General features: G+C 38.1%; 1 protein-coding gene across 1 annotated transcript in view; it reads right to left on the bottom strand.

The window, feature by feature from the left end:
• Positions 1–23,435, bottom strand: part of LOC136847945 (uncharacterized) — a 313,292-nt gene that overhangs the window by 87,081 nt on the left and 202,776 nt on the right. Inside the window, 12 exon segments of the mRNA XM_067119965.1 lie at positions 1,109–1,453; positions 1,761–2,075; positions 2,254–3,033; positions 3,153–3,530; positions 3,656–3,946; positions 8,264–8,464; positions 9,579–9,770; positions 9,994–10,536; positions 11,401–11,583; positions 11,944–12,147; positions 13,509–13,775; positions 14,475–22,529. Of these exon segments, the coding sequence (XP_066976066.1) occupies positions 1,109–1,453; positions 1,761–2,075; positions 2,254–3,033; positions 3,153–3,530; positions 3,656–3,946; positions 8,264–8,464; positions 9,579–9,770; positions 9,994–10,536; positions 11,401–11,583; positions 11,944–12,147; positions 13,509–13,775; positions 14,475–22,529 (11,754 nt within the window).

Genomic DNA, 23,435 nt, shown 5'->3' with positions numbered 1-23,435 from the left:
ATGCTTAAGGCATACTAAACATGTGTACTTTTACACAAGAGTAGTGTAATGAAATATTACATAGCCCATAAAACTAAAATTGACACAAAAACCTTATTTTTTTACTGATAATACTCCAGTACTAATCACAGGTGAAAGCGGAGTGGCAGAATTTTGGTTTATGGGCCTTTTAATTTCATAGAATGCTAGATTACAGTAAAAGACATGGGTCTTATATGTGCTTTAATTTTTAAATAAATAATGTTCCTATAAAAAGAAATAATTGGATATCGCTCTCAATGAAATTACCTTCCAAAAGGTTAGTAATATAAAAATATACTTCAACAGCAAAATAGGTACTGTACTGTATTCGCACAGACTGACTTAATCCCAGGAGTACTTAGCAGTACAGCAGTATCTCTGGTAATATGAAAATGGTACTGTATTTCAAAGAGCTTCATGGATACAATGGTTGATGAAAAATTTGTGAAAAAACCTCACCATCTCTATGTATAACAATGTTTTTTTTACTGGTGAGAAATTACTGTATAGCGGAAGAATAATTTCAAGCCGACTATAGATTTCAGACAGGAAAAATTTAAAAACAGCAATTTGTGCCAGTTAATGTGAATATGCGTACATTGTACTGTATAAAGTATATACAGCTGAGCCCAAAGATACGCTGAATTAAGTTACATAAATCAACTGCTCTAAAATTATTCTGATGAAAATCAATGACTATACATTAATATAACTTTATCAACTTTCAGTATTTCTTAAAGCAAAGAAACTTATAACCATCCAAGCTACTATATACTCATGTTCAATAGGACACGGTGGAATACGAAGCTAAGATAACTTCTATGTAAATCTTAAAGAAAACAGTTATTTACAAAATTACCATTTTCATTTCCTTGGCTCATGAAATTGTAGCTTGTGAACTTTGATACTGAGGGTTCTGTTGTATGTCTATTAGCCTAATTACTGTGTAAGAAGTCTCCAGCCATACTGCTCACTAATCATGAAAATACAGTGCTGTACATAGCTCTTTAATAGAAGGTATAATCAAAATTTTACTATTATATTAGCAAGTTACATTTTTCAAAAGCCACCACTTTTGTATTCCTACCAGGTTGAAGAGGCATCAAGTGACAAGCCGAGAATGGATCACCAGTATGGCCTGAAGGACACGAGCAAATTGGATTGTGGTTCAACACATTACACTGTGCTCCAACACCACAAGATCCCACGCAAGGATCCACACAGCGATTATTGATACAAGATCGGGAAGGTGAACAGTCAGAGTTTGTTACACATTCAGGAGTGCAACCTAAAACTGGGTTTCCATAGAAACCATTCAGACAAGTGCAAGTGCCAGTTCCACTTGCAACTTGGCACTCTGCATTGGCACCACATGAGGGAGTACAGGGTGCTTTAGGAGGAGGTGCTGGTGGTGATACAGGCTCCGTAGCAGCTGCATACACAAATATGTTCAGTACATTATATTTTGTTTAAAATTTTATTTACCTTAAAATATTTAAATTCATGCAAAATGCAAAACAAATATTAAAATTTATCAGATGTTTTTAGCATCATAAATACTATTGCTAGAATACTATTTCAAACCCCTATTACCTGAAAAAACTGTACTGTATATGCATTGCAGAGTATAGTATTACATAACAAACCAAAAATAGGGTACAACTGGTGCAGTTTTAATAAATTCTATTTTGCTCCATTATTTCTTAAGAGTTTAAACTGATAAATATCTGTCTACTTACGTTTTTCAAAGCAACGATTAAATGGATCGCCTGTCAGCCCATCAGGACAGCGACAAATTGGGTTATGAGCCACAACACTGCAAAGAGCATTAATGCCACAAGAACCTTTGCATGGATCTACACACTTAAGATTGACACAGGCTAAGCTCATAGGACAATCAGGGTTTATAGTGCACTCAGGACGGCAAGGTGATCCAAAGTATCCTGGCAAACAGGAACAAATAGGTTTTGATCCCTCTGCATTTGGACGACACTGAGAATTAGGTCCGCATGGATTTGGTTCACAAGGGGATTCAGGTGGTCTTGGAGGTAAAGCTGTGAAAAGAAAAAAATAATGAGAAATGTGTGGGAAACAACATATTCTTCCAGATTTTCCCTTTATGGGGCTACACAATTGGTATAAAAATAATTTCAAATTATAGTTTTTATTACATATGTTACTTTATAACACCATAAAATGTTCTGCTGAATACTATGCAAGGTATGGACTCACGTTTTTCAACACAGAATCTGAAGGGATCACCAGTAAGATCTCCTGGGCAGAAACAAATGGGATTATGGTTAACCACCTCACACTTGGCATTCAAGCCACACAGTCCTGGACAAGGGTCACGGCACTTTTGGTCAATACAGGCCTTATCTAATGGACAATCAGCATTGCTGACACATTCTGGATGGCACTTGTCTTGAGGGTTTCCAATATAATCTCCAATGCATGAGCACACAGGTTTGGAATTCTCAATATGACATTCAGTGTTATGGCCACATGGAGATGGTACACAAGGATTTAAAGGACCTGGAGGTAATGGCTCTTCTTTAGGAGGAACTTTGGTAGATTTTTCTTCACAACGTGTATAGGGGTTTCCAGTAAATCCTGCTGGGCAGAAACATACTGGACGATGAGTATTTACTTCACAAAGAGAATTTATACCACATGCACTTGGGCATGGGTCGATGCAACGAGTGTTAATGCAAGCTAGGTCACTGTCACAATCGTCATCAACTGTGCATTCGGGTTTACAGCCTTCCAAGGTATCTGCTTCTCCAAAGAAACCTGGAGAACAAGCACAAACAGGGAAATTGCTAGCACCCAGGGAACACTGAGTATTTGGACCACATGGTGATGGCTCACAAGGGTTATCAGGTTTAGAGATACATTGCACTTGTGGGTCACCTTCATATCCGCGGAAGCATCGACACTGCAGGTTCTCTCCTTGAACAAAGCACTCGGCATTCAGGCCACATACTCCAGGGCCACAAGTTGGAGGAGGTTCTGTCAAGGGAACCAACATTTAGTTTGAAGGAAATCAATATTCAGATTATAAATTTATAAAAATAATGAATAAATATACAAAATTTGCTTGCAAGACAAAACTTTGAAGATTAACTTACCTCTGCACCCTGTGTATGGATCACCAATTAGGCCTGGTCGGCAGTAACAGAATGGACTTTTATTAGGATCACAAAGAGCTCCTGAACCACAGGGAGAAGGTACACAAGGGTTCACTGGTGGCTGACAACCACGAATTGTATTTGGATTTCCTATGTAACCAGTTTTACATGTGCACCGATGGAATCCATTAACAATGTTACAATCTGTATTTGGTCCACACGGTGATGGTTCACATGGGTTAGATGGTGGTTTACAAGGTGTACTTGGAGGATTGCCAACAAACTCTGGCATACAGAAACATATAGGTGCACCATTTACTAAACGACAACCAGAATTTGGTCCACAGGGGTTAGGCTCACAGTCATCACCTTCAGGTACTGAACGAAAGAGAAAATATGAAAGTTAATCTATATAAAATTTGTAATTATGGTACACTACCGCAAAAAATCTAATACTACAAAACGTCCAGAAAATATACCAGTAAAGTCTCTGGTGTACTTACTGCATTTTTCGAAGGGATTACCCGTTGAGCCTTTAGGACACACGCAAATAGGGTTGCCATTGTCCAGTTCACATAAAGCACCCTCGCCACAAGGATCTGAATCACATGGATTAACAGGAACTTGGCAACTTCTAAGTGGATTGCCAATATATCCAGGTGGACAACGGCAGGTAGCTCGATGTTGGGTTACCTCACAAATGGCATTTAAGCCACACTGACATGGATCTTGACATTGATTGTTGATACAAGCTTGTGATGGTGGGCACAAACTGTTATCCTTACATCCAACAGCTGTGTGACAGAAAAATAATTCATTTTAGTGAAATTTTAAAATTTTCTGATACAATGCATCCATCATTGCAATGATATAAATATTCCTTAAAACTCTATGGTTATACTGCCTTTACTTTTCAGAAATAAATTTATTACAAATAATCAGCACAAATTATTATGTCAATTGGAAAAGTCAATAACACATGCACAATTGTAATATACCATGAAAGGAAATATTTGGTTGTTCTTCGAGACAATATTCAGATTACAAAATTACTTTCAAATGTGATTGTCCAAGTGAAAGTTAATAACTCTTCCTACTGACACTGCTGAAAAAGGATGACAGAATATCTTGGGCTAATGCATATATCATGATATTAAAATTTATTCATGGTACAGTATACAATACGTAAAGCCAGTCTTAAGAACTGTGAGAAAAGGCATGAAAGCCTATCTCTGGCTGTAAAAGATAATCAGATCTTCCTGTCTACTTTATTACTATGTTCCTAGGCATCACTATAATATTCAAGCTTTGCTAAGTTTACCATAAAGTCCCTACTGTATTCAATAGTGTACTCTTACGAAAGGGGTGAGTATGGATCATTTTGACTTTAGACAACTGCTGCTGTCAGTGAGCATCAGTTTATAATGCAAAAATTGGTTTTTTGTTAGATTACCATACTCAACATTGGGTTTTTGGGCCACATGAAAATAACCTAAGAAACTGATTGCTTCAAAAGAATAAGTTTATCAAGAAGTAAATAAGAAGGCAAATAATTTTCTTAAAATAGCAGTCAGTTCTCAGAATGAACCTTCAGTATGTTTTTTAAATATGATAATGTTAGATTCTAACAGTAAAACCCAACAAAGTACTGTACATAATTACATAACTGCTGTAAAAACTTCAAGGCTTTAATTTCATTTAGACATTACAACCATCTTACATACTTCTTCCTATATTTCCACAACACCTTTTAACTTAATAAGCCTATTGTTTTTGCTTTAAATCACTATTTCTGATAAGCCCTTCAGTTTGCATTAATATAAAATAAAGACACACTTCAATTATGGTTTTTATTTATTCGATCACTCCCAAAAACATCCCAGTCTTTGGTTCAAACCTTGAACATCTTTCCACCACGCTAGCTAACGTTTAGTCTTTGTTAAGTCCTTTTGAGTAACTACAACTAAATCAGTTTAAAACTACTACAGTAATACAGTACCATACTGTATTTAACAGATCAAGAATATTACAATCTGAATACAAAAATCTGATGGCATAAGCACAAGCTATAGTCGTCTTTGAAACTACTTGAGATCTGGATACTGTCATTAAGTAGCATGCAATTTGTCAGTTAAGTCTGAGACATATCTCACTGAGGCTACAGATGACATAGGGATCCCCAAATGACCCCTTGGGACAGGTGCAGTTGGGTTTGTGGAGTACAACCGAACAAACAGCATCAGGTGCACAGGGGTTATTCACTTGGCAGGGGTTAAGGCAACTGCCTCCTATGCAAGCCTCACTGCTAACACAAGCATCATCAGAAGCGCAACCAGCGGAGGAAACTAAAGGCAAGAAAGCACTGGATTAAAAGCTGTCATGAGGTGTCATCAGTCATAAAGCAGGCTTTAAAATGAGTATCTTGACAAATTTAATTTTGAATAAATACTGAACATTGAAATCTTTACTGAATTCAACTAGTTTTTTCATAGCAAGTCAATAGAAAATTAAGAAAGTTGCTTAAAGAATACAAAGTAATGTAACATATTGGAAGAAAATATGTTGTATTTATAATTAATGCAGAAATGGATAAATGACAGAGCAAATAAGACTTACAAGTACAGTATAATATTCCCAAAAACTACAAGTAACAATGACAAAGGAAAATACTAAATTCATAGTAGATCGAATAATGGCAAGAGTATTCTCTTATCTCAAATTGAGTAGTGTGTAACTGAATTACACTTTTAAAACTTAACTTCTGAACTTTGCTTCATATGAATAACTGCTACTTTTATTCTAATTGTAATATGAAAGTTAAATTTCAACAAAAGAAAGATTCCTCACTAAAAATGAATGCTGCCTTTACAAAACAGTTATAACGTAAAACTGCAACAAATTTAGCAATATTGTTTGGCCGAAAAATACATTGTGGTGTCCATCTCTTTTAAGAGACATTACGTAAATTTTGCATGAAACATATGGATAACTTTTACATTCGACTTGAGTTTTTGAAATGTCATTTTATTAAAAGAAGAATTGGTATAAGTGACAGGAAAAGAATCAGTCTTACTCTGGTCACAGTCGTTCCCTCTATACCCTGGGTTACAAATGCACTGTGCATTGCGACCCAGTCCAATACATTGAGCGTTGGCAGGACACCTGATGGCTATGCAAGGTTTTATGCACTGGCCATACACACAGGTTGTGTCAGGAGCGCAGGTATCATTAGTGATACACGCCTCTACAAGGGGAAGAGTATGCCATGGACAGTGAGGTTAGCACAAGGGTAGAACTACTATATCTATGTAACTGTACAGTACACAGATATTCAAGGCATGTACTGTACTGTACTGTGAATAAGCACAGATGATGCCACCTTCAGTATCAGTGCGGACACTGAATGGAAGTAATCATACTAAGTTATTTGAGTGGATGGAACTGCTTCACCATAAATTAGAATACAGTAATTAATTGTACGTAATCTATTTCAATAATTAAAAGTTACAGAAATATTCTGAATGTGGCAACATTTTTTAACACAGTACATCATTTAAACACAGTAAAGTGGTGGAATATCATGAGGCAACAAAAATATGAATGTTAATGCAAAATGTTAGCTTCAACACAGCACAAAAAACAGACAACACAAAAGCACTTATAAATAGGACATAGCTTAAAATGCTTACTGAGTGCACTTATGTAAACATTACAACCACAGTCCAGTAAACTACATCCAAAACAATGAAATGCAAAGACAAAATTGTCTGGCCACTTACTTTTGTGGAATACCACATGAAAGCAATAAACAAGCAGCAGTAACAACAATTTTACATTACTACAGTATCTATCAAATTGCTCATGAACCCAGTAAAATATCTTAAGCAGCTTTATAAATAAAAAGCATAAGCAAGTACTCTATGCTGAGCTTTATATCATGGCCCAAAAAAGAACAATGTTTGGAATCAATGATTCAACTCATGTGTCTACCCAGAATTTCCCATGTGGGAAATCATTAACATTTTGGGTGAAGTTTGCTCTCCCATATTCCCGGATTAAATGTTTTTCACTCTGTTTGAAGAGTAAAAACTGTATTTCTGCTCTGAATTACTCGCTTAGTTTCATCCATTTGGTTATAATGTCACAATGTGAATGATTAACAAGGTCACACTTGTCAGTTTTGGTATATTTTTTTTAAAGAAAAAAATAATAAAATTTAAAAATAGTATAAAAATAATAACAACATTTAAAACTAAAATTTTTAGAATATCATGTAACAGTTTTATAATATAGGGCAAGAATCTATGCAAAGGAATCTGATATATGCATTTTCAGAAAAAATATCAGATTCAAAATAATTAATGCACTAACAACAGTCTGTTATAACATGATACAGAGGACTGAAATCCCTATGAATGAAGATTAGGAATGGATATAAAAAGCCCATATGTACTGCTCATTTATAGTGTCAATAAATCTGCTTAGATGCTAGCATACAGCAAGTATGAACAACTGCTCTCCTCTTGTGGGACACTGTTTCTTATAGTACTTGAAAGTCTATAGATTACAGAAACTTACAGCTTATTCTTTTAATGTCAAGACCTTCACTTGTTTATCATTCTTTGTTATTTAATAAAAAAAACCATAACATATTACTACGGCCATTTGCAGACATTCAAAAGTGATTACTGTACATAGTTTTAATATTATGTGGAATATTTATGAAGATAACTTTTAATTTTTGCAACATAAAAAATGTACATCACCCTGAGGTCAATTGTTTGATCTTTGGAACCCTACCTTTGGCTAAAACGGTCGTTGTTTTGACTTACTTTAATGTTGGCCATATATTTTAATAATTGTGTGCCCACACTAGGAACAATGAAAAATTTTATACTGTAATTCTAATTTACAATATGCTTTCACCTACAATACTGTCCTTCCTATAGCTTCCCGTATTAGTAAAAATATACAGTACATGTATCTACAGTAGTCTGATTTCTAAATATAATGAAAAAACTATACCAAACTATCCACTGTCAAATATGATAAAAAAAAAATATATAGAGAAGAATCATGGGTAGCAACTACAGAAAATCCGATGGACTTACGCTTTACACACTCAATGTTAGGGTTTCCACTGTATCCTGCAGGACATACACAGTTTGGCTGGTGGTTGATGGCCTGGCATATGGCAGTTGGTGCACAAGCACTTTCATCGCATGGATCAATACACGTGCGAGAGAATCTGTCACAGGCTTTATCTCTTGGGCAGTCTCTGTTGTACTGACAGCCTGGCTCAACAACTCCCACTACAGGAAAAAAGTTAAGTAACAGGTTAGTAAGATACCAGGTGATGGATTACACCTTGGTAAACAATGTAAAAGAGTGAAGTGCAATAGCTGATGTCAGACTCTATTATGATATACCTGAAATACCGCCGACACGAAATGATCGTATTCGAAATGACCGGTCGCAGCCGAAGAAATTGGTACAGTGAAGTAAGATAATGTTATTTAGTGAAGGTTATGGATGTCAGTAAATTATTGTCAGTTTAATATCAAAGTCTTCAAAAGCAGTCATGACTGTCATCTTGGGAAGGAATATGCATTAGTTCATAATGAGATCTGAAAAGGTTTGAAAAGTGAGCAAAACTCTTATGTTTCTAAAGAGTGTTTCTGTGTTCACATACAGATCACAACTGTTATCTTGGAAGTTTGTGCATCATTGTGAGGTAGTGCAGAATTATACACAGCAGTAAACAATATTCTTCATCTATGATTTAATGAGATCAATCTTAAAATATTTGACCTTTCTGTGATAAAGAAATATACAAGAGTAAGCAAACAACAAAATTTCAATAAGTAACATAAGAAAACAGGTGAAATTAGGGCTAAATACAGTATATAAAATAAAAAGTTATATGAGTATGAGAATAGATTGAAATTTAGTGTTGAAAATCTATCTTGAAAGAAGCTCTGAGGTCAGCCAGATAAAATACTGCATACCAAGGTACTCATGCATGAAGCCTGAAACTTCCGACAAAGCCTTCAAGGGACACTATGATTAATAATCCGTGCACTTCAATCAAGATGAAAAATATGTAACATACTTTCACTATCATGCAGGAGTAGACTAGCTCTAAGTTGTTTCAATACAGATATGAGTCTAAACACTTCTTCATCAAAATATAGGTTGATGATACACCAATGAATGACCATTAAAAATATTAGGAATTATTAAAGAGAAGCAGGAGAAGTGGAGTCATACTTGACCCAGGCAGTCAAAGTCATGAAGTCATGCACAAGCTCATATGTGCCCAGGATATTAATACTGTAAAGTTCTATCATTCCTCATGAACAAAAGGAGGGTGAGAGGAAAGTTACAGGAATATCCAGGCGATGCACAGAGGTGTGAGTGGGTTACCTGGGGAACAAAGGTCGCGGGGATCACCCTCATAACCATCTGGGCACTGGCAGATGGTTCGGTGGTTAATGACAAGACATCGCGCAGCCACACCACAAGGAGGTGGGACTATTGTGCATGGGTTACGGCACTCACCACCCACACAGGCCTCCTTGAGCTGGCACTCGTTGTCCGATGAGCAGAAACCAGGGACTAAATAGAAGTGTCAAAGTCAGGCGGGATACATACTTGAGTCTTAAAGTCTGACAGATTGGCAAGGGCCACACAAGAGAGCACCTCTTCTTAGAGATAGTAATGCAATGCAGCGGTAGGAGGATAAACAAGATGTCAAAACTAAAAATAAAATATAACAGAATATGACAAGTCACCACAAAATAAGCACTAAAGTTATGAAAGCATGGGAAGTTGGTCTTACTTGGTTCACATGAAAATCTAGGGTTTCCAGTAAAGCCTCCAGGGCAAAGGCAGATTGTAGTCCTGCCTACCAACTGACACAGTGCCCCCTGACCACACTCTTGACAAGGGTCTACACATTGCCCTTCTTTGCATACCTTCCTAGCAGGGCATTCATTATCTGTACTACACCCACTACGTACACATTCTGCTTTTGGATTTCCAGTAAACCCTGGCGGGCAAAAACAAACTGGTCGATGATTTTCAGCACGACACAGAGATCCTTGAGGACAAGGAGTTGTCTCACAAGGGTCTCTGCAAATACGATCAATGCATGTTTGATCTAAAGGACACTCCGAATTAAAACCACAAGTAGGAAGCGGTACACAGCCCTGAAGGGGCAAACCAGTGTGACCCTGGGGGCACATACATGTGGCAGCGTGATTAAGGACAAGGCAAGATGCAGATGAGGGGCAGGGGTTACTGGCAGGGCGGCAGGGACTTACGCACTGGCCACTGTAGCATTCTTCTGTCAAGGCACAGTCATCAGCGGTGAAACATCCAACTGTTAATAGTCGCAATCCCGCCAGTCAATCAAGTCAAAAAAAAAAAAAAAAAAAAAAAAAAAAAGCACTTATGTTAATACACTGGTGTGTGCTGTTAAATCTTTCATTCTAAGGAAATACATTACAGCTACTGCTCAGTATGCTTAAGCTCATGTTTTGATCTGTACTTTGGGAATGCATAAATGAATTGTTACTGGAAATGAGTATCCATTAATCCGTTTCAAGTAACTTTTATAACATATCATTCACCTTTTACTGTACACTGCAGTACCTAATTCTAAAAATACCCAATTATTACTTAAACAGCTTTTGAAAAAGGTTTTCATGAGCTAGGTAAATAATTTTTTATTTAAAGCCCAAAATAACACTCAAATATTAGTAGTCTTGTGACCAAATACCAAAGCATACATACATGTAAAAAAAATACAGGTGACAATTTTCTAAATGCATAACAATGTACAGTACACTAAACACTTTTTAGTTGGATGTGTTTTGATTCTGTTAGTTTTACTGAAGGTACAATATGGAAGAACATTTCTGAGAATTAGATGTTCTCAAAATAATTATAATCCTTACTATAAATATGACATAACAGTAAAACATAGTTCTAGAACATTAACTCCTAAGTTCATACACCTTAATCAAGTTCCACCGTTCCAATTCAAACTCACTCCCCCTGCCCCACACAACAGTCATAAAATACTGTACAGATAGATAAAGTTATAATGGTCCTAAGCCTATATAATCTCCCATTTTTCAATAACAAAATGACTATAAAAGGAGGAAATAAATAAATGACTAAAAAGATCATCTGAATAATGAGACATCCCAGTGAAGATCTGCAGGAGTGCTTAATAACTTACCAGGTGTACATCCCTTCAGAGGGTCCCCTTCAAACCCATTGCGGCACCTGCACTGGGCATTATGGTCACTGTTGATGCATTCGGCATTAGTTCCACATGGATCATCTTCACAAGGGTAACGACAGGCATTGTTAATGCAAGCTTGTGTGGAAGGGCAGTCACCATCGCCACGGCAACCCGCAGCTGAGGGTATCCAGGTTAGTGGGTTTTCTATGGTTAAAGGGTCAAGTGAGGTGGCACTGTATTGCAACTGAATATGTTCCATATATGTGTAACATTATTAAAATATTTAGTTATTTAAATTATCATATTTCTGAACTGGAGGGAGTGAAGCACGCTTAGAGCCTAAAGGAATATTCAGTGAAAAAATTCATGTCTGACTGACAATCACTGCCATTAGCTATGAAATGACCTTTAAAATATCAAGTCTACTGATGACAATGAAAAATGTCTTTTTCAGCCCTGAACTCTTTCAAAGAATAACCATAGTTAGATTTAGAAATCCAGGAGACAGAACAACAAGGGCCTGATAAGTCATCTTACTGATAACATTGTCAATGCTGCAGAAAATGTAGGGATCGCCTGTGAAGCCCGGTTGACAAGTACACACAGGGCGGTGGCTGACTGTATCACACTGGGCATTAGCAGTGCAAGGATTGGCCAAGTCACATGGATCCCTGCAGTCACGATTATGGCAAACTTTTGATGGGGGGCACTCTAGATCAGAGCTGCAGCCAGGAGGAGGGACTGGTGGTAAGTCAGAACAGATAAGGGGTCAGTCAGTTGTCAATCCTTTTTACATTCTTCCTTATTCACACATGAGGAAAGCAACAGTCTTACCAGTTTTATAAATTTAAAGTACTGTAATTCTAATGAAATTCTGCAGGCAGTCCCTGGTTATCGGTGGGCTTGGTTATCAGTGATCTGGTTTCACGGGGGCTTGTCTAGCGATGAAAATTGGCAATTTTTGGCGCCAAAAATCGCCGATTTCCGCTTACCAGCACCGATAACTGGGTATTGACGCCGATAACTGAAAATCGTCAATTTTCGGCGCCGATAAGCCCCGCAAATAGCCGAAAAGGCACCGAAAATCGTAGATTTTTGGTTATCATCACACCATCAGAACGGAATCCCGCCGATAACCAGGGACTGCCTTATATACAATAGTTACTAAATCAGAAAAACTATATGTAAGTGAATTTCCTGCCCAACCATACTTCAATTTAAGAATTATGGAAAAACAGTAATTCTCAACTGATTGTTAATTTAAGATTACCATGGAGGTGCTAAATTATCAGACCATTCCCATTCTTGGTAAAACTATGCTTTTATCATTGCTAAGAAGTTAAACAGTACTGTACAATACTGATTTGTATGGTCACACCGTCAAGAAATGTGAACTCTTAACTGTCCTTATATTAAAAAGTAATAAATGCAGTAGTATATATATTCAGATGCATTCACACAGTACATACACTCTTGATAAAAAGCAGTATAAGATTTTTTTCCATGTAATAAGGCAAAAGCACTTCCAATGACATGAAAATAATTCATGATAATTTTTCATATATACATCACAACTTTATGATATTTTACATGAAAATCAGACTTAAACCATGATCAATTATTTAACAAAAAATTTCAAATGTCAAGAAGTACTGCATAGGATAGTCTGATTATTCAAGTATGAACAGCTACAAAAGTTTTGATGTTTTGTTATAAATCAATCTCGTTTCCTACTATACTTCAACAAGCAATCAAAGGAGACTGATCGCTGACAAAACACTGCACTCTTTTATTTACTAGGCAATAGTACTGTATTCTAATTTACAGTGAGTATTTTGAAAATTTTGAAATTACTTCTGCATCTTTTAAGTGTTCAAATTTATTTTTATAATGAGAAAAATTGTTGCCTGTTGTATTATCACTTGAGTTGAAGTACAGTACAGTATTAATATTAGTAGTTCTCATCACCAATTAATACTCATTTGATCCAAATCACACAGACTAGGAAAAAACCTTTACATTCAACTACTTAGACTGATCAAAATGATACTGTCAAGACTGAACTGTGATAAGAAAAACTTTACAGAGAACATGAAGGGTACCTTTCAGGCACTCGTTGCGTGGATTTCCAGTATAACCAGCTGGGCAAGAACATGCAGTTCTATGTAGCCTCACACTACATTCAGCATTGAGGCCACATGGGGACCCAACCACACATGGATCTATACATGACCCTAAGCGACACCTTTCAGAATCACGACAATCTCTGTCTACTTTGCACTTCCCAGTAGGGACTGGTGTAACAGTTGTGATGGGTGGGCGAGGGGTCACCACACCTGTAGGTGTAGTTGGGCGTGAGGTGACTGAAGCTGGGAATAAGGGTCAGATAGGTGAGTACAAATGCCATGAAAAATTATATACTGTATAGTGTAGATGCTGAAAAGTTAGTACAGTACAGTAATAATAATTGACTTGCAAATCAAAGTCTACAAAGTCACTGCTGTAGTGAGGCCATAATGTATACTCTAACAAAATCCAATTTGTAAAAAATATCAAATCTAACATAAAACCTAACAATGGGTCATTCTAATTAATTCCACAGTACTGCCCTGTGCTGAGTATATTAACCTTAAAAATCTGAAAGGACTGTGTCATAGTATACAGTACATACAGATTCATAGTCTGACTGTCTTATCTAAATACTGTACAGTGCATAAAACAACTCCAATCAACGGCTGGAAACATATTTTACAGGATAAAAACACAATGTACTACTTCTACAGAGATTAAAAGAAGGATTGTATAATGTGTTCATCAATACTGGATACAAAATAAAAGCTGTAAAAAAGATAAATAGCAATAACACACAACCACATTCACACAAACACTAGGAAATTAAAAGACACTGGGTGCATGAAATAAGGATAGAAGAAAAATTGAAAATAACCAAGAATACAAGAAAAATGACCTCCGTAATTTAAATAAGAGATTATTTTTAGCATATTTTCATTTAATAAATAAAACTGTGTGGTTCAAGTCCTGCTGTATAAAGAGGACCTGCCTAGTACCTGGTAGGCACTCCGTCAGTGGATTACCCTTATGGCCTTGTATACAGGCACAAATGGGGCGATGTTGAATGGTGATACACTGAGCCTTATATCCACATTGCACATTTGTGCATCCATTTATGCACACCCTACCCTGGCACAACTCTTGGCTTTCACAATCACTGTCAGTCTTGCAGTACTGTGAACCAATAGGAGCAATGTTTGGAGACTGAGTGGTTGAAAAGACATGTGGAATAAGAGGGAGTATTGGAATGAGTGGGACTAGGGCAGATAAGGTTTCATTGTCTGAAGATGAAGTTACTGAACTACTAGGGCTCTCTGTAACCTTAAGTGTTTCATTAGTTTTCTCTGTGTGTACTTCAGTTGTCAAAACTGGAACTCGTGTTATTGCTATAGGAGAGACTGTAACATTTGACACATTATTTGCATACTCTGGAGTTTCACTTATAGGTAATTGAGCACTTGGATGAATTGTTTCTTGGTTTTCTGTAGTGAAGGTATTCTCAAATGCTTCACTGAAAATTTCATCCGCAAGTGTTGTCTGATGTGGAGTCACTGTGTTTTTTACTATAGCTGGAGTAGTATTTTCTATATACGTTGCTTCATAAAATGTAAAGGTAGTATTTAATGCATCAGGTACAGGTGAAGTTACTGGCGGCCCAACTGATTGTCCATTACCAAGAACTGATACTGGGTCTGTAAATATATTTTCTTGTAAGTATGATGTTTCTGTTTTAGTATCAGATTGTACTGTATCAGGATCATGAGTACTAACAGTTTGAGGACTGAATATTGTGCTAGTTTCAAAAGTTAGTGGGTTACTAGTAAGCACATCAGTGGGTCTTTTTGATTCTAGATTTAATGGTCTATCAGTTTCTGAAGCATAGAATCCCTCAATTTCAGCATCTAACGGCTTCTCAGTCCCAAAACTTATGGGTCTCTGGGTTTCAATCAACAATGGTTTGTCACCTGGAAGTAGTGATCCTTTATTTACCCCTTCACCAGTGTCATGAGTTACCAGAACTGCAGGTATTTCTGTTTTATCTTTAAAAATATCTGAGTTAAGAAATCCTTGCTCACCAGTTGCATCAAATGCAGTTTGATTAATTCCTGGATAAAGATAAAATGGTGTGTCAGTTACAGGGGATAGAGGTTTATACGTTGTAGGGCTAACTTGAGGCTTATCATCTCCTAAGTCTAGAAATCCACCAAGGCCTGGAACAAATGGTTTTACAGTTTCACTTCCTTCAGGTCTTGCTGTTCCAAGATCTAAAAGTGTAGCATTTTCCTGGTTCACTGGTTCATCAGATTCGAGACCAATGGGTCTATGAGTTCCAAGGTCTAATGGTCTTAGAGGTACTTCATCAGAAAATATACCATCATCTTGACTGACTGTCTTATCAGTTCCCAAACCTAGGGGCCTCTCTGACCCTGGACCAAGAGTGCCATCACCATCAGGTCTCTCTGTTTCATATCCAGGGGGGTCATCAGACCAAGGACCTAGCAGCTCAATAGGTTGACTAGTTGTCAGACTGGAAATTCCTGGGCCTGAAGGTTGTACACTTTCAAGAGGGTTTTCAGTTTGAGGATATACAGGCTTACCAGAAACAGGGATTACAGGTCTATCAGTAGCAGAGCTTACACTACTTCCATGATCTTCAGGCTTACCACTTACAGGATCGAAGGTTATAATTGTCTCAGAATCTGCTGGTCTAACAGTTCCAGGAACTTCAGGTCTTTCAGTTCTAGAATTTGTATGAGTGTCACTTTCAGGACCTGCTGGTCTATCAGTTCCAGGTCTTACTGGTTCAACAGCTCCTGGAACAAGTGTGCCATCCATTCCACTGCTTACTGGTTTAGCAATGCCAGGGCTTAGAGATGTAACATTTTCTTGATCCAATAGCAAATCAGACTCTTGATCTAAAGGTTTGGAAATTTCAACAAATGGCAGCCTATCAGATCCAGGGCCTTCAGGTCTGTTAGTTACTGGGCTTAAAGGTTTGCCTGTAACATGTGCTACGGGTATATCAGTCCCTACAAACTGTGGAAAATCAGATACAAGACTTGGTGGTACATCTGTCTCAAGACCTGAAGAGCTGTCAAATCCAGGCCCTGGAAAGTTATCATTTTCAAAACCCAGAGGTCTATCAGTTTCGTAAACAAAAGGCTTCTCAGATCCATTCCTTAATGGTTTATCTGTTTCAGTATCTACAGGTCTTACAGTTCCAAGACCTATAGAACTATCACTTCCAGGGAATTCAGAGCTCCCAGGTTCCAGATCTGGAGGGCTTTCAGTTTCTGAATAGAGGGGTCTATCAGTCTCAAGGCCAACAGAATTATCTGTTACAGTACCTAAATAAGTATCAGTTCCAAGACTTAAAGGCATATCAGTTTCAGGACCTTGTGGCACACTGGCTTCAGCAGCTGGAGATCTTGTAATTCCAAGATCTAAAGGTTTATAAGTTTCAATATCTAGGGGTCTATCAGTTCCAAAAGTATCTTCAGTATCATTAATGCCATACAGCAAAGACCCATCAGTTCCAGAACTAAATGGTCTACTTGTTAAATGACCTACAGGTCTGTCGGTTCCAGGATCTTGGGATCCAATAGTTCCAAGAACTACAGGTCTATCAGTCCTAGAGGCTTCAGTTTTATGATGTGAAGGCTCAAGAGTTCCAGAAGGTGGCAATACCAGAATTTCAGATCCTGCAGGCCTTTCTGTCACTGGACCCAAAGGTACTGGAGGCCTACTCATTTCAGAACCTGTAGGCCTTTCTGTTCTATCCTTTCCAGGACCTTGTGGTGTTTGGGTTCCAGGAATGAGAGGCTTTTCAATTGTTTCAAAACTTAAAGGTCTATCAGTTGCAGGGGTTAGAGGTATATCAGTTCCAGGAACTAAAGGGCTACCAGTCCTTGAACCTTGAGGGCCATCAGTTTTAGAATAAGGGGGGCTCACAGTTCCAGGTCCCTGAGGTATATCAGTTCCAAGAACTACTGGTTTATTGGTTCTAGAACCTTGAGGGTAATCAGTTTCTTGATGTGGTCTTAAAGTTGCAGAATCCGGAAAGCCAAGAGTTCCAAGTTCTAAAGGAATTTCTGTAATATCTCCATGCATATTTGTTCCAAGACTTGGAAGTGTACCATTGCCAGTCCCTTGAGGCATATCTGTTTCAGATCCTATAGGTCTTTTGATGCCAGGACTTGGGGCACTGTCATTTCTAAGGACTAGAGGCCTATCAGTTTTAGGGCCTAAAACTTGATCTATTTCATACACCAAAGGCCCATCAGTTCCAGGATGCAGGGGATCAAAATCTCCAGAACCTGGAGTGCTCACAATTACAGAATCTGGAAAAACCTCGGTTCCAAAACCTAGAGTCACATTTCCATGAATAAGAGGTCCTTCAGCTGTTGTATGACCTAAAGATATGTCAGTTGAAGGAACTATAGATGTATCAGTTCCAAAAACAACAGGGCTATCAGTCTTGGAACCTTGAGGGCTATCAGTCTTAGAATGTGGAGTTCCCATACTTGCAGGGCTTGATGGTCTCACAATTCCATGTCCTTGAGGTATATCAGTTACAACATGAGTTTCTGAATGTGGTTTTACAGTACTAGAAGGTGGAGAGTCAATAGTTTCAAGATTTAAAAGACTTTCTGTTGTAGGACCTACAGGGGCATCAGTTCCAGGGCTTGAAAGTGTACTAGTGCTAATCCTTTGTGGTATATTTGTTCCTGATTCTATAGGTCTTTTAATTCCAGGACTTGGGTAACTGGCATTTTCAAGGGTTAAAGGTCGATCAGTTTCATGACCTAAAACTTGATCTACATCATAACCTAAAGGTCTATCTGTTTCTGGATGTAGAGGTCTAACACCCCCAGAACCTGAAGAGCTTACAGTTACAGAATCTGGAAACTTCTCAGATATAACATCCCCAGAACCTGAAAAGCTTACAGTGACAGAATCTGGAAACTTCTCAGGTATAACATCCCCAGAACCTGAAGAGCTTACAGTTACAGAATCAGGAAACTTCTCAGTTTCAAAACCTAGACTCACATTTTTAAGAATTAAAGGTCTTCCAGTTGATGCAAGACTTAAAGGTATGTCAGATGAAGGGACTATAGATGTATCAACTCCAAAAACTATAGGGCTATCAGTCCTGGATCCCTGAGGGCTGTCAGTCCTGGATCCCTGAGGGCTGTCAGTTTTAGAAAGTGGAGGCCTCATGGTTTCAAAATATGGAAGTCCAATACTGGTAGGACTAGATGGTCTCACAATTCCATGTCCTTGAGGTGTATCAGTTACATGGTGAGTTTCTGCATGGGGCTTTACAGTACCAAAAGGTGGAGGGTCAATAGTTTCAAGATTTAAAGGACTTCCTGTTGTAGGACCTACAGAGACATCAGTTCCAGGACTTGGAAGTGAAGTAGTGCTAGTCCCTGGGTGTATAACCGTTCCTGATTCTAAAGGTATTTTAATTCCAAAACTTGGGGAACTGGCATTTTCAAGAGTTAGGGGTCGATCAGTTTCATGACCTAAAACTTGATCTACATCATAATCTAAAGGTCTATCTGTTTCTGGTTGTAGAGGTCTAACATCCCCAGAACCTGAAGAGCTTACAGTTACAGGGACTGGAAACTTTTCAGTTTCAAAACCTAAACTCACATTTTCAAGAATAAGAGGTCTTTCAGTTTTTACAAGAACCACAGGTATTTCAGTTGAAGGGCCTGTTGGTGTATCAGTTCCAAAAATGACAGGGCTATCAGTACTGGAATCTTGAGGGCTGTCAGTTTTAGAAAGTGGAGGCCTCACAGTTTCAAAATATATGGGTCCAATACTTGCAGGACTTGATGGTTTCAAAATTCCATGTCCTTGAGGTATATCAGTTGCAAGATGAGTTTCTTGATGGGGTTTTACAGTACTAAAAGGTGGAGAATCAATAACTTCAAGATTTAAAGGACTTTCTGTTGCAGGACCTACAGGGACATCAGTTACAGGACTTGAAAGTGTACCAGTGCTAGTCCTGAGTGGTATATCTGTCCCTGATTCTAAAGGTCTTTTAATTCCAGGACTTGAACTGGCATTTCTAAGGGTTAGAGGCCTATCAGTTTTAGGAACCAAAACTTGACCTATGTCATAATCTAAAGGTCTCTCAGTTCCGGGATGTAGAGGTCTAACATCCCCAGAACCTGGAGAGCTCACAATTACAAGATCTGGAGACTTCTCACTTTCAAAACCTAGACTCACATTATTTTCAAGAATAATAAGTTTTTCAGTTGTTGTAAGACCAATGGGTCTTCCAGTTGCAGGAACTAGAAGTTCAATGCTATCAGTAACTGAACCTTGAGGCCTATCAGTTTTGGGATATGAAGGCCTCACAGTTTCAGAATGTGGAAATCCACTACTTGCAGGAACTAATGGTTTCACAGTTTCAAATCCTTGAGGTACATCACTTCCAAGGCCAGCAGGTCTATCAGCTGTAGACCCATGAGGACTATCACTCTCTGGATGTGGTGTTATAGTTCCAGAATCTAGAGAGCCAATAGTTCCATGACCAGTACTTCCTGTCAGAGGCACATCAGTTTTAGGACTTTGAGGTGCACCAGTAACAGTCCCTAGTGGTACGTATATACCAGATTCAACTGGCATTTTAATTCCAGGACTTGGACTACTGTCATTTTTGAGGACTACTGGCCCATCAGTTTTAGGAACTAAAACCTGATCTATTCCATAATCTAAAGGTTCATCAGTTCCAGGATGTAAAGGTCCATCATCAGTACCTAAATAGCTCTCAGTTACAGGACCTGGGAACTCCTCAGTTTCAAGACCTAGAGTTCCATTATTTCCAAAAGTCAGGGGCTTGTTAGTTCCAGGATCTGTGGGTCTTTTTGTTCCAGGACTTAATGGCCTATAGTTTTCTGGATCTTGTGGTCTAAGAACTCCAGGTGAAAGAGGTCTTGCCAGTCCAAGATCTTGAGGCCTAGCAGAACCAGGAACAGTGGAACCACTAGTTTCTGGACCTAGAGGGCTAACACTGGGTCTTATATTTAGAGGTTTTAGGGGGCTAACATTACCAGGATCAAGAGTGCTTTCAGTTGTTAAGCCTAACGGCATATCAATATCCATTCCAGAGGTCAGAGGCTTATCAGTTCCAGGAGGTAAAGGACTATCACTAACAGAGAAAACTGAGGTGTCAGGTTCAAGATCCACGGGTCTGTGAGTTTCAAGACTTGAAGGCCTGTGAGTTCCAGGCGATGAAAGAGTAATTGTTCCAGGATGCACAGGGATATCAGTTCCATGATATGAAGGCCTATAAATCTCAATTCCAGGGCTTACAGGCTTGTCAATTCCAAGATTTAAAGTCATATTCACATTAGGATCCAGATGTGTATCATTTCCTGAAATTACAGGATTCTCAGTTCCAAGACCTACAGGTCTGACTGTTCCAGGACCTGACTCACCAGATGAATAATTTACTTGATCTAATTCATCATCATCTTTCTGCTCTAGTGGTTTATGAGAAATCGGACTATCAGTCTCTGTTGGCCTACCTGCTTCAGGAACAAGTGGCTTAATAACTGAAAAATCTATTGGTTTCAAAGTGCTGGGGCTTACAGGTAGAACACTTTCTTCTAGTGATAAATCAGTTTCAGGATCTAATGGTCTGTCACTAACAAAATACAGTGGCTTGTCTGATCCAGGCTCCAGATATGTACTAGTTCCATGTCCTACAGTAATTCCTTCATCTAATGGATTTTCAGGCCATGAAGCTGGTTTTGATTCTCCATGACTTGGCTGCATTTCAACTCCGTGACCTAAAGGCATGTCTGTTACTGGATCTGATGGTCTAACAGTTCCAGGACCTAATGATACATCAAAAACTGTAGGCTCAACTGTTACTATACTTGATGATGTGCCAGTATCTGTGTTTAATAAACTATTTTCTCCATAATCCAGTGGATTGTCTGTTCCATAGACCTGGTGTATTTCAGGTGTTGAACTTAACTGTTTCTCATTGTCCTCGTTAGGATCTTCCGTTACTGCAGTATAAACATTTACACTAGAAGGAACATCGCTTTCTGTAACATATGAATGTTCTGTTGATGACAATGGAATATCAGAGGAAGAAATCCCTGTAACTCCAGAGTGAGGATGCAATGACACAAATTCTGTTTGAATACCCGGCATATGTGTTGTAGTATCAGGTTCTTCTTCCTCAGCATACTTGATCTTGGTGATATTTCCAGATGGATCTAATGAAGAATCTGTAGCAACTGTTACACTGTTAGTATCTGCACTGTCTCCCACTGTGAATAAAACTGGCACTGTAGTTACTATTCCATTACTTGGGAACAATAAATCTGTCTCCATTTCATTATCAACTGGAGGAATAGTTGGAATGGATTTATCTGGAATTGAAGTTGTACTTTTCTCTAAAGGATACCTCTCACTGTTAAGACTGTGATCAATTTCTTCTGGGAATAAAATTGGTCTCCTTGGATCCGTTCCAGTATCTGGAGACAGTAATGCCGTGTCCATTTCATTTTCTACTGGTGGCAGAGTTGGTTTCATGTATTCTGGTATAAATTCTGTAGCTTTATCTAAAGAAGGACTTGGGCTCAATAACTCTACTGTTTCTGGTTTTGTTTGTGAAAAAGTGGGTGTTCCACTTGAAGTATCAGTGGAGACAGGTGTAGACTGGTCAATGTCTAACGGAATAGAAACACTACTTTGTGTAGAAAGGGCGATTTCATCATAAGAGTGAACACCAGTGGTAGTGTCAGTAACCTCTGTCGTATCACTAATTTCTATTTCTCCAGACGATGTGCTTATAGGCTTATGTGAAGGTGGAATTGAAGTAAAGTCTGAGGATGAGGGGAAAGTGACGGCTACAGGTGTAAGATAGGGCTGGCCAGTGGGTGGGGTGGCAATATCTGTTGTGGTAGATGTGGTCGTATCAACACCTTCGCTGTCATCACTGAAAGTTAGTGTGGATGTTGTAGTTGTGCCTGTACTGGAAGTGGTGAGGGTGCTGGTAGTTGTGGTGGTGGTTAGAGCTGCAAGAGAAATATAACAACATTCGGTTCAGCATGCGACCCAGCTGTAAAAATCCCAAAGATCTGTCCTTTTTTGCATTTTTTTTTTTTTTTTTTTTTTTTTAAGGACTTCTATGACCTTATGTTTTAGTCAGCCATGGCTACATTTCCACTGCCTGAGCTTAAGGGAAACCGCAAAAATACTGAGAAATTTAACATGGATATAATTACTTAGACCTTGAAAACTGCCAAGCTTTGGGTCCACTAAAATGCAGTTTAAACAGGATGAAAAAAAGCAACATTTATGAATAGGCAACTCGCCGTTTTGGCATGTATCATATGCTATATTAACACATTAATTAGTGATTTTTTTAATCATAAACATAACTGACATTTTTTCTATTTGGAAAATGGATAAATTTTTTCTCTCACATAAAACAACAAAAGTACTTGCAATTTATGCTTCTGTGTATCTAGTGACATTCAATTCCTGCACGCTACTAACAGATGGCTTGGTTTTCTTTACTGTCAGCTATGGATTCCTGCTCAAGCCTATCACATGATGTAACATAGCCATGGCTTAAGAGTAAGTCTAACACATTAGGGTGCAACTAATTTCTCATGCGTGCTAATTAAGATTAAAACCAGTTTTGAATGCAAACAGATAAATCCATTAGTCAAGCCACTTTATTGCCTTCTACTATTATAAGATAAAATGTGTATCACTCTGAACGCTTTGGCAGTCCATACTGACTTCTCATCAATTAGGCACAGTGTTCTCCAGATACAGTTAGGTTCATCACAAACGCTTCCAAAAATTAGTGCAAATGCAGAGTAGTTTAGCTTTTCTCTCACACACAAAATTTCTGGCAAGTTTATCTACTTTAAAATTTTTCAGCCTATCTTCATTCATTAATTTTGTTCATT

This window comes from Macrobrachium rosenbergii, chromosome 18 (genome assembly GCF_040412425.1).
Source record: "Macrobrachium rosenbergii isolate ZJJX-2024 chromosome 18, ASM4041242v1, whole genome shotgun sequence".
NCBI classification, from domain to species: domain Eukaryota; kingdom Metazoa; phylum Arthropoda; class Malacostraca; order Decapoda; family Palaemonidae; genus Macrobrachium; species Macrobrachium rosenbergii.
The sequence above is the reverse complement of the archived record's forward strand: the minus strand, read 5'-3'. Positions and strand labels throughout refer to the sequence as shown.